Source organism: Periplaneta americana, chromosome 7, assembly GCF_040183065.1.
Source record: "Periplaneta americana isolate PAMFEO1 chromosome 7, P.americana_PAMFEO1_priV1, whole genome shotgun sequence".
Classification (NCBI taxonomy): domain Eukaryota; kingdom Metazoa; phylum Arthropoda; class Insecta; order Blattodea; family Blattidae; genus Periplaneta; species Periplaneta americana.
The window spans coordinates 144,954,855-144,973,690 of NC_091123.1; the positions used below are offsets into that span (position 1 = coordinate 144,954,855).

Genomic DNA, 18,836 nt, shown 5'->3' on the forward strand with positions numbered 1-18,836 from the left:
GAGTTACGAGACCACTTTGGACAAATGTTATTTTGTATTTTTTTATATAATTAACTGTTTACTAAAATTGCATCGAGTGGCAAAATAAAACGAAATATTTTATTTTTTTAAGTATAAGTTTATTCACCAGATAATTATAGCCTACCTATTAAATGTATGTTCATCCCTTAATAATGACATTGTGTAGCTCAAGTGATAAATTTTGAGACTTCTTTGACGTTCCACTGTGTGTCTGTCAATCACAAACATCGTCGCAACTTTTGCTGCTCTGCTGCCTCATTCGTATTAAATAGTCTTGATGATTACCTTATGAAAAACGTTTATCTTATCCATCGAAACCCAGGTGAACCTAGCAATGTGTAAAGTACACGAAGATTAAGGAGTCTTTGTTTGAAATACTAATACAAAATGTAGCCTACTCAGTAGTTCATTTACAATTCAGCCTCCCGCTGGCACCCAAATAGAATACAATGACGACAGTTCCGGTGACGAAAATTCCTAAACCCCTTGACAGATACATATTTTTTTAGTTTATTTAACGACGCTGCATCAACTACTAGGTTATTTAGCGTCGATGAAAGTTGTGATAGCGAGATGGGGTTGAGGATTCGCAAAGATTACCTGAGCTACACCCACTTCACAGGTAATAAATATAGTTATAATCTCATTATAAAACAATAAGGTAATTTAATATTTCTATAAATTGTAAACAGTAAAGTGATAAGTGTACTTCTGTCAAAATCATTCTTTTTTCAGTACTGTACTATATTTGCAAACATTTTGTAATATTGTCGCTTGTTATCACCTCACAGCATGTGATGTCGGCACAGCCCTCACAAAACTTGACTTATGAGGAGAACGATTGTTTATGGTGGATCCCCGTCCAGTACCTGACCTCTGACAAGTTGGACCTTGCTTCTGTCAGCCCTGCTGTCTGGATGGGGGAGAGGGAGATGAATCTGCACAGCCTGCCAGACGCAGATGCTTTCATTGTCGTCAACCCCACCGACACAGGTAATGTAATGTAGTAGCTATCAAATTTGTGTGCTATGGCACCTGGACATTTCTTGGCTCAATGTTGTAGTTTTATTTTCTTTAGAGAATTAGAGAGATATGAACTCTTCAGAGCAAAATAGGTGTAAGTCAGAATTCTTACTTTTTAGACACTGGTATATAGAGCACATTTATAGTTTGAGTGCTGTACAATTTTACTGACACAAGGGAAAATAATTTAATTATTTATTATTAAGTTCCTTGAGATTTGTACTTACAGGACACTAGGGGTAAGTTTTGAAATGTTTACAATTTTAATCCTATTTCTTTCATTTTTAATTGTTAGATGCATTAAGAATAAGGTGTTAGCAAATTTTCAGCTCAATTGGACTGCTCGTTTCGAAGTTAATTTTATTTTAATTATGCAAATTAATGATATAATCAAAATGTTTCTTGCGCATTACATTTAAATACAGCAAGTTCCTATTTTTTCGTAAAGATCCTGATCCACAGGCAAAATTTTAGCGTTCAGAAATTCATATCTAGGCTACTTTACAGTAGACACAATACATTTTTGGAAAACAAAGTCAAAAGACGTAAGTCAAAAAACAAAGCCGCATTTGTGGAGGTGTATCAAATTCTACAATTTGGAATTTGACTTACGCCTTTTGACTTTGTTTTTGCAATATTTCTGACAAAATTACTGATCCACGACTTCTTTGTCGTGCTGATGAGAACCGAACGGTTCAAAATCGGAGATTCGCAAACTGGGTAAAAGTTATCGTCCCATTTTATGCATCATTGGTCAAAGCCTTTAGAAAATCCAAAGACTGCAAAGATTGTAATATCAAATGCAAACAAGGATTAAACCTTGGCAAAGATCCAACGATAAACACAAACGTGTACATTTTAAAGAATGTAAACTCTATTCTAATTTTGCGTTTTCTCTGTTTCGGCTTCAGTTCGCCTCTTCAGCTAGGGAAAGTGTGATGACAAAAATCTATCGATCACTACCCTAGGACAGTGTGAAGAAGATCGAGCACTACCCTAGGACAGTGTGAGGAAGATCTCTAACGAGAAATTCCAAATTGTAGAGTCAAATTTTTGAAAATCAGACATTTATTTATTCATGTTTCTTATTTACATAATATTTTTAAGATACTACTTAAGATTTCTCAACTTTTAGACCTCAGATAACAGTGCATGGACATGTGCGAATATTTTCAGTGAATTTAGTGACATGCAAGCTCATGGAGCATTTTGAACATCTAAAAATGTCGTTTCGAGAAAAGGGCAAATTTGTAAAAGGGGATGCAATACTGACATATGGAGCAGGCATATATAAAAATCGCTTTTAGACTTCAAAGAAAACATAGAGGCAAAAAAAGAAAAAAAAAAAACAGTACTATTAACTTCCTGGTGCTCAAGGAATATTTTCGTACAAAAAAAAAAACTAATATTGATTTTAGACTTTTTTTTTTTCGTAAAAACTCAGTTCTAGTGTCCCTTAGGAAATATATTAAGCTAATTACGTACTGCTTAGGATATTAAAAAAAACAATTAATATTAGTGAAGATATTTGTTAGTTTTTACACTTACACCACTCTTGCAATTAGAATTTTTCAACAATAAAAATGTACGAGCTTATTCATGTGTTGGCAGCCATATTCCCAGTGAACTACGACCCACACAACTGGCAGCTATTAGCCCAGGCGCTTGTTTCATCGGAAGTGAAACTACCATCACTGGTGCGCAGAAAGCTCTTGCAGGATGCTCTGCTGCTGGCCTTTGCTGGTGAGCTTAAGTACCACACAGCCCTTAATATGACGCTCTTCCTCTTCAACGAGACTGACTACTCAGTGTGGGCGCCATTTGTTGCCACCTTCGCGAGGCACAATGACAGGCCTTACCAGTGGACTCCCATCGAGGATATGTTGAATGTAAGCTTCATCAAACCTGCCTAGCATCCCTCTGTTCAACATGATACAATACACACAGCAATGTACAGTAGCGTGCAAATTAATCCGAACACGACATATTTTTACATTTTCTGTCATTGTTGGCCTCACAGCTGCTCATACCGCTTTAATTGACATCTGTAGTACGTGTAATTCCATTGTTGAAGGTCTGTCGTTATTTTTTTTTTATAATATGTGACATTTTGCCTGTCGTTTTGTACTTACAAGCATTTCAGTTGTGTTGAAGACTTAATAATTACTGCAATCCTGTGTACATTGTGTTGTCTTCACAAATGGATACAACTCCACGAAAACGGTATAAAATTATAACATTAGCAGAGCATTCTTCTATGACACAGAGGCAAATTGCTGCAGAATGTCACATCGGTATGGCTACTGTTAATTCGATCATAAAACGATACAGGGAGACTGGATCTATCACACCCCTGAAAAAAGGAAACTGTGGCCGGAAAAGGAAGACTTCACCTGCAGATGATCGTTTAATTGTCAGGAAAAGTAAATTAAATCCTACACTAACTGCTGTCGACTTAACCCGCGAGTTAATGGCTACCACTGGGGCGAATATTCACGCCACAACAGTGCGGCGTAGGCTTTTGGAAGCTGGACGAAGGGCTCGTAAGCCTATTAAGAAGCAACTGCTAATCCCTGTTATGTGCAAAAAACGCTTAATGTGGGCAAAATTACATCAACACTGGACAGTGAATGACTGGAAGAATGTACTTTTTTCCGATGAGTCTCATTTCGAGGTCCACGGCCACCATGTTTCTTACGTACGGAAAGGATCCGAAAAAGTAACAGCAGCTCATCTCCAACAAGCACCCAAATACCCCCCTAAAGTAATGTTTTGGGGTTGTTTTACACATGAAGGGCCTGGAGCATTAATACCTATCAAGGGAATGATGAATTCTGACAAATATATTCACTTATTGGAAACCAGAATCGTACCCCAGCTGCAAAAATCATTTCCGGATGGCAGAGGTGTGTTCCAACAAGACCTGCCACCATGCCAGACATCTCGAAAAACTACAGAATTCTTCAACAAGAAGAATATTCAGGTACTCCCCTGGCCAGGCAACTCACCCGACATCAATCCCATTGAGAACTTGTGGTCAATTTGCAAAAGAAGAATGCAAAAAAAGGATTGTTCTACAAAGGAGAAGATGATTTCTGCCCTCATTGGTGTATGGTTTCGCGATGAAGAAATGAAGAATATTTGTGGGAAATTAGTGAAATCCATGCCAAATCATCTCAGAGCTGTTATTAGGAACAAGGGAGGCCACATAGATTGCTGAGGTATGTCTTAGATCCTTTTTTTTTTTATCCCGTTTGAGTGTTTTTGCATAAGTAATTACGTTGTTCGGATTAATTTGCACGCTATTGTACATTAGTAATACATTTAATATGATCACTTCGAGCTGTATTGTCGTTTATTTTGCATTATGTTCACTGCAATATTAAAAGTAGGAGTTTCGTGTTAATGTTCTTCTTTTCTGTAGAAAACCTGACTGATTTAACTTAATAAATTTAACAACCGGTTCTGCAAATTGCGACAATTTTAACTAGAGCAGTTCAGGCGAATTGGTGTGAACTAGGTCGTGCATTATAGGCGCTATGTTCGGTTCACTTTCGTCGAGTATGGCGAAGTTCGACATTCGCTTTGCAGGAGGCCTGTCGTGTTTGTTCCACCTTGTTATAAAAATATTCGTTTGACTTCCATTCCCACCCCATCAAGTTTTAACCGCTCAAGGATTTTTGCGATTAGTTTTTCATATGGAATAAGACGAAGTTTCGGTTGCCTCTCTCATGTCCGAACATTGCAGGACACTAGTGTGAATCGTATGAATGAACCACTGTGTAATTGTTCAGTATTATAAGGTTTTAAAACAAGTTTTCCTAAATTAATGCACCGACAGTTCATAGAGCACTGAACAAATTCAAAACTATGGGATTGACGATGCACAATAAATTTAAATGAAGGAGTCACAATTAAATAACTACAGACATCCATTCAGAGTCCTATCCTCCCTCCCCCCAAATATTTCAAAGAAATCGATATTATGGTAGCAGTAGTTCCAAAAGTGAATAACATGGAAAAACGAAGAAAGAGAAAAAAAGCAAAACTAGATGTCTCGAAATCAGGACTCTCCACTATACGGTGGCTCTGAGCTACCATAGATAACTGACGAAATTAGAAATCAGAGAGGTATATGAAGAAAAGGGGGGCGAAAGTTCACTACTTTTGCAGCCAATAATTCGGCAAACTTTGGACGTTGTACATGGTAATTTGACTTTGCTGTATGTCGCATTTTGTCACAAACTTTCATTCGAAACAAAATTAGCAAGATAGTGATCTCAAAAGTAAGATCTCTGTCGAGTCTTAGTTTATTAATGATAATAATTGTTCAGAAATTAAGGTCTTGAAGATCTTTCATAATCTAATACAGACTTCACTTCCTATGTGCAACAGGCGTACATTCGATGCTTGCTGGTGCCCATGGTTGAGTCCATGTCGGAGCCAGATTTTATAGACTACGATTACCAGCGTCAAATGTTCTGGTACAATACACAGAGAATTCTGGGCAGCGCGGGGTACCAACCTTACATCAACAGGACCCACGACAGTCTCAGTGCGGTGATGTCTACATATCCAGTGAGGGATGACACAACTGGGTAAGAGAGGGGTGCAAACCTTACCTCAATAGAATGCATGGAGCCTCAGTACAGAATATTAGCCTCTTTTGTTTCTGAATGTATTTGCCATCTTCTCTTACATAGTTCATTTTACCAGCCATAACTCTGCTAACGTCATCAAAAGTATATAAAAATCTAGTACCTTTCTCACATTAGGTGGTTCCAAACTATTCCCGCTCTTACTAACAAGAGTTCTCAAAATTCCTTTTCTTGCTGTAAGATGATTGGCTACTTTAATCACATGAACAGATGCACTGAAATGCTTCTGGATTTTTTTAGCAATCTTCAAAAATAGTATTTGTATTATTACATTTCTGTCGTCAGTTGCGAGGAAAGAATTAATAATTTTTTGCATAATGTTAGTTTTCCGTTAGATTCTTTTGTCCGACATTGAAACATCTTCACTCCGAAATAGTTCAGACTTTTTTTTATTTTTGCAACTTATGAGGATATTTTTTAGGGGTCATTTCATAAATAATGTACAGATTAGTCGACTTTGAAGTAGATGACGTAACACCAACGAAAATTACATCAGTTGCAGTTGAAGGCTTAAGAAAGGACGTGTGTTCGTTTCGTCCATAGCATACTCTGTGTTTAGGTAATGGGAACTAGAAATGGAGCCTACATGTGTCTCGGGTACTGTGACAACTGAAGATCAAAAATTATACATTAAGATAGAATCTCTGGCTCGAACTGTCTAATTCACGTTTTATCAATAGCGACAATTCTAAAAAAAAAAAAAAAAAAAAAAAAAAAAAAAAGCTTGACCTTCAACGTCGAATCTTTGTTACCGCAAGTTTTTGCTTCTGTTCAGCAGTCAAACAGTGAGGGACCATTCATGCAGAAATGTATCTCTTCTTCAAATCATTTGTCAAAATACTGAATGCTAAAGTTGGTGGAATCCCCATAGCTTCTGAAAGTTCCTCACATATTGCTCTACAATCTTCTTCAACAGCATCCATCACAAGTTTCACACTTTTTTTCATTTGTTGATGTTTTCACCATTTCTGATCTATGCGGACATGACCATCATGAAAACGAGTAGCCCAACGAGAAATTACTATGATCCACTATAATTCATCACAAACTCCACTCAAAGCACTGTGGATCTCTGTGGCGTTTTTGTCATGTAAATATTCGATCTTTGATCATCAATTGTCACAGTACTCGAGACACGTATAGGCTCCATTTCTAGCTCTCGTTACCTAAACACGAAACGAACATACATTTTTCTTCCTTAAGCCTTCAACTGCAACTGACGTAATTTTCATTGGTATTGTGTCATCCACTTCACAGTTCTACCAACCTCTGCATTATTTATTAAATGATCTTCGTAGTTGCTTTTTCCTAATGGATGTCTCACCTAAAGTCTGTAAACTTACTTTTAAGTCCGAAGCACTTCCAGGTAGGTTGTTCCTTTAACAGACCATTCACAAAATTATTACCCAATCACATAATTCGCAGTAAGACTTGTCCACAACATAACATGTGGTGGATTGTGTTCCAACTCCAGTGAGAAGTGTGGATTTTCCTTTGTCTAGAAAGACCCATTGCTTTTGCACTTGCTGTGCTAAATCACACACTCAGTTATAAAGAAGCCATTTCCTCGTGATTTGTTTATATCAGAATCACCAAGTTCATTGACGACAACAGATCGAAATATCTTCACCAATACATCCTTCTTTAGGCGATGACGCATTGTTGAATGTGGCATTCTAAGTTCTGATGTTTGCTTCCATTTCGATTTATTCTTTCAAGAAATCAGGGGAAGACTCCACATGCATGATAAGATGCCTCATCCAATAATCACAATCCTAGTGGTATCAGCTTCTTGTGTTTCACTTTCATTTATTTCAACGACCCTAAACATGTCATCATGATTTAAGGGGTTACATACACTTTCAAAAGTAAATATATATATATATATATATATATATATATATATATATATATTTTTTTTCTTAGATTAATTTAATATGAACTCTTAACTTTATATCTGTGAAAGTAATTTTAAGATATTAAAATTAACCAAGTTATACATTAAAATGTTTTCCCATGCAAACTGGTATTGTGTTTGCAGGGCAACACATTTTAATGCAGAACTTGGTCAATTTTATAGCTGATGAATACTGAATGAGAAATATATGTGCACTTCTTGAGGCTGTAAGCAAGAGAATGAAGAAAGCAACCATTTGGACTCATCGAAAATTTTCCTTCTCACATCACTAATTACAACTCACGAAGTTTTGTGACAATAAAGACTTATACAGTACAACATGTTCAGATCTCAATTTATATATACGAGACTGCAATGCTTTGCATAGCTCAGTTTCAGTTCTTTGGTAATGTCCACAATAATTTTTCATTTTGCTTCTTCTTGTTTTCAGATTGATCATATTTTGTCCTGAATTCATGAAAAATGAAACAGACTGGTCGGAATATATGCAACAGCTGAATAATTACCTCAACAATGTGGACTATTACCAACGAAAATTTTGGCAGAAGAGCTTGATAAAATGTCCAGGATACATCTCACTCATCCAAAGGTTGGTCTATACCTAACAAGAGGGTTGATTTTGTAAACATTTCAAACTAAAATAAAAAAAAAACAATAATCCCCTTAAACGTGAACAGGAATGTTGTTCACTTCATCACACAATATGTCAAGCCTAGTAACATCTCTTATCAGATTATGGCAGTTCAGGGCATATAAGTATTCAGGGTGTATTAAATATATGCTATACATTTGGGAAATTAACAAAGAAATTACATTTCACAATAATCAAAATTAAATAAATAGCGTATATAGCATATATATATGTTTATTTAACGACGCTCACAACTGCAAAGGTTATATCAGTGTCGCTGGTGTGCCGGAATTTTGTCTCGCAGGACTTCTTTTACATGCCAGTAAATCTACTGACATGAGTGTGTTGCATTTAAACACACTTAAATACCATCGACCTGGGCCAGGATCGAACCTGCAATCTCGAGCACAGAAGGCCAGTGCTATACCAACTACGCTACCGAGGTTAAATAAATAGAAATGAGCATTCAAAATATTAAGACATTCATAGTGTAATGTATATTTGGCTATGGCAGCATACACATAAGGTATTTCAAAAGTAAAGCATAAATACAATTAAAACTGAATCAAGAGATTTGTATTTAGAAAGGAATATACTTATCGAAACAAAATACTCGGTAAATATTGTGCAAGTTGTAACATCATCAAGAACATTTTTAAATTGCACCCTGTAGTTCTTTTAATATCATCTAGGAGCATATTTTTATGTAATATTTCATTTGTTTTACACAGAAACACTATGGTAAGAATTGTTGATACAGTTTGATAGTCCTTGTGTTATGAAAGCAGTTTTATTGAAATTGACGTAAAACATTTGCTATAAATCACTAAGTCATTCTAGTAACTCTGCATCATAAGACAATGAATTCTGATATTTTGTTTTTAGTAATATATCAGAAGCAGATACAAGCTCTTTCAAACTAGCTGATAGGTTTATTTTAACCTCCTCAGTCCCAGGGAAAATTTTCATCTTTATTTTTATTAATTATGTTCTTTTTAAGTTACTATTAACCTAAATAAAGCCATAAAATTTGTAAAAAAATTTGTTCTCCAACCCTTCGTCCAGAAATGCATCAGGACTAATGCCTTCAATAACATCCATGTTGGTCATCGTTATTGGTGATGCAATTTTGTGTTTCTGCCGTTATTTTTATTACAGTTTAATAGACTCAAGTTCATTTCTACTTATATTGTAATATTTCACATATTGGGTGGGCCAAGACAAACCGAACTCGATATGGATATTCGATATAGCAGCACACAATAATAATGCACATTGACCTTTGTCTTGAATGGAGAGAAGGTAGGGCGCAGGAAGGGGGTAAAGCTTGCTTATGAAGGAAACATCTGCAACAATCGAGTTAAAGCTATCACCAGCGTAGACACGAAAATGCAGCTGACGAAGGAAGGCAGGATATTCATCGTAAAGGAATATTAATACAGATCAGTTAAAGCAGTACAAGAAAAAATCCTTGTACAATATAGAAGGTAGGTTAAAAAATATTAAATGTCATTATTGTTTCATTATTTTATTACAAAAAAATATGCACACTTATTGACACTACTAAAACTTGTTTACAAAATCAAGTGTATGAAATTAGAATACAATGAATTACTTCTCAAAAATAATTAACTTTGTGAATACTGGATTTACAATTCATGGTAAAGTTTGAAGCAATTACGATATCTTGCACACAGAGAAATACTTGGCAAGTAGAGCACCTGACTCGAGCCTTGTTTGCTGAACATCCAGGGAAGCGACAGCGATTTCTGGTAACAAGCTGGAGAAATTCTGGCAGATGTAGAGTATGCCTCATTCGCAAAACATCCGGAGGATGAGGAACTCGTTCTTTTGACCACTTTGGTTAGAGAGGCAATGGCTCAAAATCCTAATCATCCTCGGTTGTCGAATTTGATTCTGTTGCTAGGCCTAAATAATTGTCATATTCTTCCCTGAACCACAGGCAACCCAAAACTTTTTTTTTCAGTGTGCCCAAAGCAGCCTGATCATGCCTATATTCAATCCATGAGGCACAGATGGCAAAGTCTATGAAGAACATAATAACTTTAACAGTCCACCTTTTTGTTCCGGCCTTTATCCTATACAGGCTAATCAATCTGTCGAGGAAATCTACACCACCCATGTTTGTATTTGTAGGCTTTCACAATGAGGCGGCGGTTTATCTGTATGTAGGCTATTTCTTTTCTTTTCAACACTAGCAGGTGTCTAAAGATTTGGCTCCTTCTCTATTCGACATGAGAACAACAGGACGGTTGTCATACCATTTGACTATTGAAATACTGGCCATCCCCTCTCACTGATTGATCTATTGAACCCCTTCTTTGTTTTAGCATTGCAGTATTAGGCATAAGTTTTAAGCATTTTGGGATCTTTGCCTTTTGTAAAGTTCCTGTTGCCTGACAGTCAGCATCGCTATGCAGAATGTCCAAAAGAAATTGGGATGTGAAGTAACGATCCATATACATTGTAAATCCAGAAGGTAAAGTTTCCATAAATTTCATAACAGTCTTTCCATCTACAAAGAGATCTTTGTAATGATCATCTGTTACTATTGGGTCGCCTTTTCCTTGGTACATAAAAAAATCTAAAGGAAGTCCATCAGTGGCAGCTAGGACAAAACTTTTAAGTCCACAAGGATTTGGCTTGGATTTGATCACTTGTCTTGCTGGGCAGTGACCCCAGAAAGGAATCATTTGTTCATCAACGCAGAGGGAAGGAGGTCTGGGGTTCAGTCTGCAACCATTGAAGACAGACTGCATCAAAGGCTGTACTTTTAAAAAATTGTTGGACTCCTTTTCAGCTTGTGGTACTGCATTATCATCCACAAGTTTGAGATTTTTTCTAATTGTGAAATATCTATCACAGGTGATTTTATCTCCAACAGCCTTTACTTTTGTCTTTTCTCCCCAGTATATTCTAATCCTCGGGTAGCCCAAATATGACATTATGATAGTTGCAGATATGAACTTTTTCATTTCTCCAATAGTACATTTCAAAGTTTTACCAGTTACTGTGTGGTATCTCATGTTTGTAAACATTGTAACAGTATGAAAAATATCTTCAGGAAGATATTTACTCGCATAACCCTTGGGGTGCAAATTCAGGGCATTTACCGGCTGATCCTGATGGTCAGGAGCAGGTGGCAGGTCCATTGTCTTCTTTCAAAATGTTCTGCCAGTAGAAGAGCAGCCACCACAATCTGCATTGCATGGTTCTGAAGAAGCATCTTCTTCTTCTCTTTCATTTTCAATAATAAAATCAGGATCAGCATCGACGTCATCATCATCTGAGAGCTCCTCCATCTCGCTATTATTTCCGTCCACTTCATTATTAACAAATTTCTGGAATTTACTCGAAACTGAAAATAGGTAAAATAAAGCAAGTAATTACCAGCATACTTATTAAACAAATATTCTAATCTTTCACAGAGTAATTTAAAACAACTATGGCATCTTTAAAAACCAATAAAGTTTTAATGAAACAAGTTAAATAAAACAATAAGCACTGCTAATGCATCGAATCCGCATGTCCCCCACAGAGGACAATGAAGTTTAGGCACTTCGTGTGAAAAGCCAAATTATGTTTCATACATAAAAACAATTTATTTTTATTTATGTCCTTTATGAGTTTATATCACTACTTTAATTACAAATTACATTAAATGCAAACTTACAGGAAAATACTTACAAAGTTCGGGCCCAGAAAAACAAGTCTACTTCTTGTCGGCCATTTTCAAGAACACAGTATCACTTGATCAATCAACATGTGTAGATGTGTATAGCTCCAGAACGTTCTGCCATCTATGGGTAACGTCTTCATTCACTAGAAACTGTTACCAAACCGATCCTTCTGCAGAAAAAAAAGTTTAAGTAACTACGGTATGTGATTTGTGTCCTCAGCAGGGGACACTGGAACTGAGGTTAAAGCAATATAAAGGTAACTGTAATAAAATTATATTTCCTCCACATCTGTTATCAAGAGACACTTCACGATTTTCATTTTTGCAGGATATTGAATGCGACCTTGGACAATGAGAAGCCATTTGGATTCTATCAGTGGAAGCGAGTTATGGACCTTATCACTAACAGTCCCACGATTCACAATGTGACATTCAACTTCTTTGTGGAGCATTTTGACGAACTTAAACAGAGGTAACCAGATGGTGATTCTTATGAACACCAGTATTTATTTATCTGTGAGGTGAAGTAATGGAATGGTAAGTAAACAATCGAACGAGATTTATGTTTTATTGAAAGCATGCTGCGACATCTTTCGGCTGCTGAGAATCGAAACCCAGATCCTTTGGTGAAATGCTACCATGTAACTGACATATCTTCTTGTTGACAGCTACTTCCATATTCGAGAAATTTGGATACCTCTGCTAACGGCAATGACAAGCAAGATAAGATCGGAAGAGGGCTTGAATGAGGTAATCATATGAGTGAGTGAGTGAGTGAGTGAGTGAATTGTAATGAAGGATCCGATCAGTTCAGTGCAATGAACTAGCTCACTTGCTCTGCTCTTTTTACGAGTTGTTTGTGAGGAGTGTGCTGTTATATCATGATTAATGTGTTACACTGCAAGCTGAAAGTTCAATTCCCAAAAGAGTCATGGATTTCCTTCATTGATCTAATCCTTCTGGCCGGAATATGGATTTGGAGTTCACTTAGCCTCGTGGGACTGATATCCCTAAAGCTACTCTGTGGGCCTATATGGCCAGTAATAAGGACAACTTCACATTAAGTTTGTGATCTCACTCATGTCAGAGTAGTGGCAATATCTGCTCACCTCATACTTAGCAAAGCTTTACAATAGATGGGATAGCTACCGTATTTACTCGCGTAATTTCCCTTCTCCCTCACCCCAAGATTTTATTAAATGTTTTTCAGAATTTTATTTTCCTTACGTAATTTCCCCTCTTACATTAAAAAAAATAGGACTTGCGGGCATTTCTATGTATTGAACATTCTGACATATGGACATTTCTGCTTATCGGACATTTTGACTAGTGGTCTTATTTGAATAGACATTTTAGTTATGGACATTCTGTATATAGGACATTGTGCTGTGGACGAATTGACTTGGAACGCCAAGATTAGTCAAGTCAGGCTACCTGCATTAGAACCAACATAAAAAGGTGCAAAGAAAAGTCACAAAATTGTTCATAATTACTCATATTGTATGTATATATTTGTAGTTATTTATTATTAAGCATTAATTTGATTAGTACATGATTTGTTTGATGTTATTTATGACTAAATTATTCTCGATATTTTGTGGTTCTGCCGTAATTTCATGCTCCTCGAGCTTTCGCCTACAAATTTTTTTAAAAGGGGGGGGGGGAAATCACGCAAGTAAATATGGTATCTATTTTCTCTTTCATCTTCAAGTTTACATATTGCTCTGTTCCTCCCTTCATTTGTCTGCAAATGCATACACTTTCCTAGCCCTGTAGTAAAGAAGCAGAGACAATATGGGTGAAGTGATGAGAAATGAGCTAGAGGCGTGAGTGATATGTGAATGGGTAAGTAAATATAAAGTGACTTCCTTGTCACAGTTTACAGAATGTGTCATTCGTTCTCAACAAATTATTCATCATTAATTGAATCAGTCGGAGCTAAAAGGAACTAAGTCACTTTTCACAATTTTTCAGGAAAATCAAAAAACCTTCCACTAATAACACAAATGTATATATTTTATGTTATAGAAGACAAAAGAATATTTAAAAGTCTTAGTTCCTTCTTCCACCAATCGATGTGCATGACATCCACTGTTAAAATTATTGCATAACCCAAAACTGCATATTTTGACTTAGTTCCTTTTAGCTCCAACCGATTCAATTATTCATTATTCTGTTAAGTAAACAACTTTACTGTGTTAAATTGAAATTGATACGGTATTTCACCTTGATTAATGGCTGGTTTCTGCAAGGTTTTACGCTTATTTTCGGTTTCTTTTATTTTATTTATTTTTATTTTTTTGTCTTGGTATGGGCATGTTTATAATTGGTAGTGTTGTGTCGAAAAGCCTGTGTGTTAAGAATGTATTGTGCATGTGTTTTTTGTATGTCTATAAATTTCGTATTGTGACCAGCCTAATGGTCTAGTGGTCAGAGCTTCTGGCTATACCGGGTGTTCATTTCAAAGTGTGTCATGACGTCACTGTTGTTGGGTCAACGATTTGAAGCGAGTTTCAGCTTATATGTTAGAGAAGTTGCCTATTATTTAAGGCGTTCTTCAATCTGAACTTGAGAACGTGTACGGTATAACTTGAACGTCGTAGCAACAGATAGCGGTCTGTACGGTCTGTGTGCTACCATAACCTCTTTCGAACTGTGTTTTGCGCCGGCAAGTCGTACGCAGGGTATTTGTTATCATCGGTTGCGTACGGTAACATTCCACAACACAAATCAAATGCTCCGTGTCCATGTTGACCGTCGAAGTTAATGTCAACAAATACATAAGTAATCGTCTTACCCCTCTCCCCCTTTTCCCGACAGTACGTATTTCCAAACAGTTCACATTCCTGCCACTACCGGCGTTACTGTACGTACCGGTACTACTCTTCAGAATGAACGCCGTACTTGTTAGGCAACTTTTCTGCCTCTTAGGTTATACACCTCTGCGGAAGTGTAGGAAGATTGAATTCTCTAGGCTCATCGGCTAGCCATATGACGGCATACAGCGAGCCATGACACATTTTGAACTGAACACCCAGTAGTTCATGAGGTCCCGGGTTCGATTCCCGGTTAGAGCACAGGAATTTTTCCTTAAAGGGGATTATTCCTGTGTTCGTCCATGGTCTGGAATTTTGGTTAAGTTTAGATTTAAGACCTCTCCTGGCACTACATTATCATAATCATCCTATCACATCATCGGGGTAATGTAACTCCGCCTTCCAGACACCCCAATCTCAGAAATGGGTTACAATTAAGCCACAGCCAGGAGAGAAGACCAGAAATGTCGAAAAGACAACCTGGTGACATTGGATAAAAAAAAAATTCGTATTGTTCTAGTGTGTTTAGTTTCTGGCTTTTCAGTTCAATGTGTAGAATTTCCATGTCTGTTTCTATGTTGCTGTAGTTGTGGTTAGTGTTGGTGATATGTTCTGGGTAGTGGAAGTGTTGTGTGATTTGGTTATTGCCGTGATGTGTTCCTTGTATCATGTTTGGAATTATCTGCCAATAGTCAGTCATTAATCGGTAAAATACCACATTAGTGTCAATTTAACACAGTAAAGTTGTTTATTTAACAAAATAACGAATCATTAGTGATCAACAAATGTCAAATGTACATAACCAATATGTAAATTATGTATCACTGTAATAATAAGCATTGGTTGGTCAGTAATCAGTCATTCAGTGTGGTTGGTTCAGAAAGTGACTTGTGCTGCAGTTGCTGACATTCTACGAGGATCACAAGGAGAAGCTGGGATACTCACATATTACAGTGGAGACTATTATCCAAGAGGTGAGAAGAGCAATAGAGTGGAACAAGGAGCATCTGGATGAGGTCGAGGCCTGGCTCAGCGACAATTTAGCAGGGCATGGTTGTCTCAGCAATCAGTAACACTCTGATGTACCAAACACAAGAAAAATTGTCACATATAAACTGGATACATCAATAAAATATTATGGATTTTCATCTTTGTCTTCCCTTCAAGTATTAGACCCTATGAGACCAGCTACGATATCTCATGGTTGAATTTTCAACCTAACACTTCATTGAAAAACCTAGAGCAGCGGTCATCAGCACAGAGCACCCTGGGGCTAGCGTCTCTTACCCGCGGAGAACACACTGCACTATGCTCCATTTGTAGCTGCTAGCGGGTATGCTTTCTACCTCTTCCTGCTGCACAACGGGGCACATGGGATGACTTCGCTTATCCTTTACCCATGTCAGCGAGCACTGACAACCACTGACCTAAAGCTCTCTGCTTGCGCTGCAAGCCAGAAGGTTGCAGGTTCGATTCCCATTGAGGTCATAGAATTTCTCTATTGATCTAATCCTTTCTGGCTGCACTATGGTACTGAAGTTCACCCAGTCTCTATCAGAAATGATTGCAAGGGTAATTTTCTTGGGAGTGAAGGTGGCAAGCACATAGATCTGGCATCCCTACTGTTACTAATACCAACTGTCTAGAAAAGGTGAGAGCCTTGACCTCCACTACCCTGTAGGCCTTTAATGGAAGAAACCTTTACCTTTACAACAGTAATTAACAGTAATAGAATATAATGTAAAAATGAACTCTCAGAGACACATTAAAATAGGTCAAATATGACCATCTACTACACATAAAAACATCTCGTTGACTTACTTTTAAAACCTTGTAACTGTTTTCAACGAAATTGAAGAAGAGAGTAAAATATCGTCTTATTCTTTTTATAACCCTGCTAAAAACTGTTATGCATCATTTACAAAATATAGAAACATTTGCAGAATTACAGGGTGTCAATCAGCAGACGCATTTTGTAAATATAAACAGTTTTCGAAATTCGGGAAAAATTAGACTTACAGAGTTTTAGAAGTAAGTCAGTGATCAACAGAAATAAACTAGAAAGAATATATCTAGTCCAAATTATGTACTACAATCAATAACCCAGCAGCCATTTAATAATCGTGGCATTCTCTGGAACAAGAACTTAACTACATCATCTTGAATTTTGAGATACAGATCATCAAACATTTTAGATCTACGTATAGTACAGGGTCCAGCAGAAAAATCTCTCCATTTTGAATTGGCCGCCGCACAGGTTTCTTGACAGTTGCACTTGAGTGGTGAATATCTTTGAGCAGTACAAGTCATGCCATCATGCCATTTCAGTTACCATCATGGCGTGGACAGGTGAATTTTGTTGTTGAGCATTGCATGGTAAAACAAATTCAAATGCTAAATAAAAAAGTGGTCTTCCAATGGATCCCGGCCCACTGCGGACTGAACGGTAATGAGAAAGCAGATATGTTAGCAAAGAAAGGAACTTATATCAACTTAAAAACAAATTTCAAGTTCCCATATGAAACAATAAAGCGAGTCATAAAAAGAATAAGTTACAGCGAACAGGCAAAACATCAAAATTCAAAATGGAAAGAATCATTCAAAGATCCAAAACTAATTCCTGATCTACCTCGAAAATCTGCCGTGGCCATGTTTAGATCGATTACTGGTCATGATTGCCTCAGTAAACACCTCCATCGTATTGGAGTACTGAATTCACCTAAATGCTTACTGGGCACAAGAGAAGAGGACATGGAGATGGAATTGTGAAACTCTCAGGACATTTGTGGACCTTCCATCAAAATATTGGGAAGCAAGAAGGATGATGACTTCATTGTTAAATCCAAAGCACGCACGCACGCGCACACACACACACACACACACATACATTAAAAAAATGGCAACTCTGTGACTGCAATGCAGCGGCAATTTCGTACTCATTTTAGTGTAGGTCGGCACGGAAGAATTCCTAATAAGAAAACTATATTGTTATGGGTGAGAAATTTCAGACAAAAGGTTCAACTTTCAAACAGAAGTCATCCGGTAGATGTTGCAACATTTGGACTCCCGAGAAATGGCAGCAGTGAGACATGCTGTTATCACTTCTCCACGACATTACGCCATTAAAATGCTCTGACATTGAGGATATCTGATCAGAATGTCAGACGAATCTTACACCTAGTCCTCAAGTTCTATCCCTACAAAGTTATGGTGGCTCAGGAACTTCGGCAACATGACTGGCTGAACGGCCAAGATGCTTTCAAGACCATATTGGTAAATGTTCCAGGTGATGCTGCTGTGCTCAGTAATGACTAAGCTCATTTTCATTTGTTGGGCTGTGTCAATAAACTAAACCTTCGGTATTGGGACACAGAAAATCCTCGAGAAATGCATCAGCGACCTCTCAACAGAAAGTGTGTTACTGTTCGATGTGCTGTTGTACAATTTGTAATAATAGAGCCACACTCTGTTGAGGAAGAAAGACGCACAGTCACTGTTTGAGGAGTGTATAGCTTGTGAGGGCAAGCACTTGAACGATATTATCTTTAAAACAAAGTGACGTCAAAATGACAAGCATTCTTCTGTATGATGAAAAAATAAAATTTTGAATGGGATGTATGTTGCTTTTTTTTATTTATGTTTCAAATTGGGGCAATCATTCTGCCGGACCCCGTATAATAGCATACGTACAGCTATTCTTTGAAACCACTACAACCATTTGTATACAGTGCCTAATTCGATTAGTAAAGGTTTTTCTAGTGTCGAAATTATTAAGTTATCACTATACTGGAAACAGAAAAACGATTAACATACGTTAAACCGAATTGGGGATGAACAGGATCCGTCTATGCTTATCATATAACAAATAATGGAATTATTTGTCACATTTTATTGGCTTTAACATTTTCGGGTCGAAGGAGCCATCTTCAGAAAATTATGCCTTGGAATACATATAAAAAAAGGGGGTTTGTACATACGTGTTATGTGATACAATGTGAACAATAAGCAAGCTATGAGTCTCTGCTAAAAACAATTATGAACTCAAAAATGATTAAAAAGTTAAAATAGG

At 37.0% G+C, this 18,836-nt stretch overlaps 1 protein-coding gene across 1 annotated transcript in view; it reads left to right on the forward strand.

Moving 5' to 3' along the window:
* Positions 1 to 15,856, forward strand: part of LOC138703519 (aminopeptidase N-like) — a 37,201-nt gene extending 21,345 nt beyond the window's left edge. Inside the window, exons 7-13 of the mRNA XM_069831433.1 lie at positions 813 to 1,014; positions 2,656 to 2,933; positions 5,440 to 5,642; positions 8,051 to 8,209; positions 12,280 to 12,423; positions 12,620 to 12,701; positions 15,667 to 15,856. Of these exons, the coding sequence (XP_069687534.1) occupies positions 813 to 1,014; positions 2,656 to 2,933; positions 5,440 to 5,642; positions 8,051 to 8,209; positions 12,280 to 12,423; positions 12,620 to 12,701; positions 15,667 to 15,840 (1,242 nt within the window). The 3' untranslated portion in view covers positions 15,841 to 15,856. The remainder of the gene's footprint in view (positions 1 to 812; positions 1,015 to 2,655; positions 2,934 to 5,439; positions 5,643 to 8,050; positions 8,210 to 12,279; positions 12,424 to 12,619; positions 12,702 to 15,666) is intronic.
* Positions 15,857 to 18,836: the final 2,980 nt, after the last annotated feature.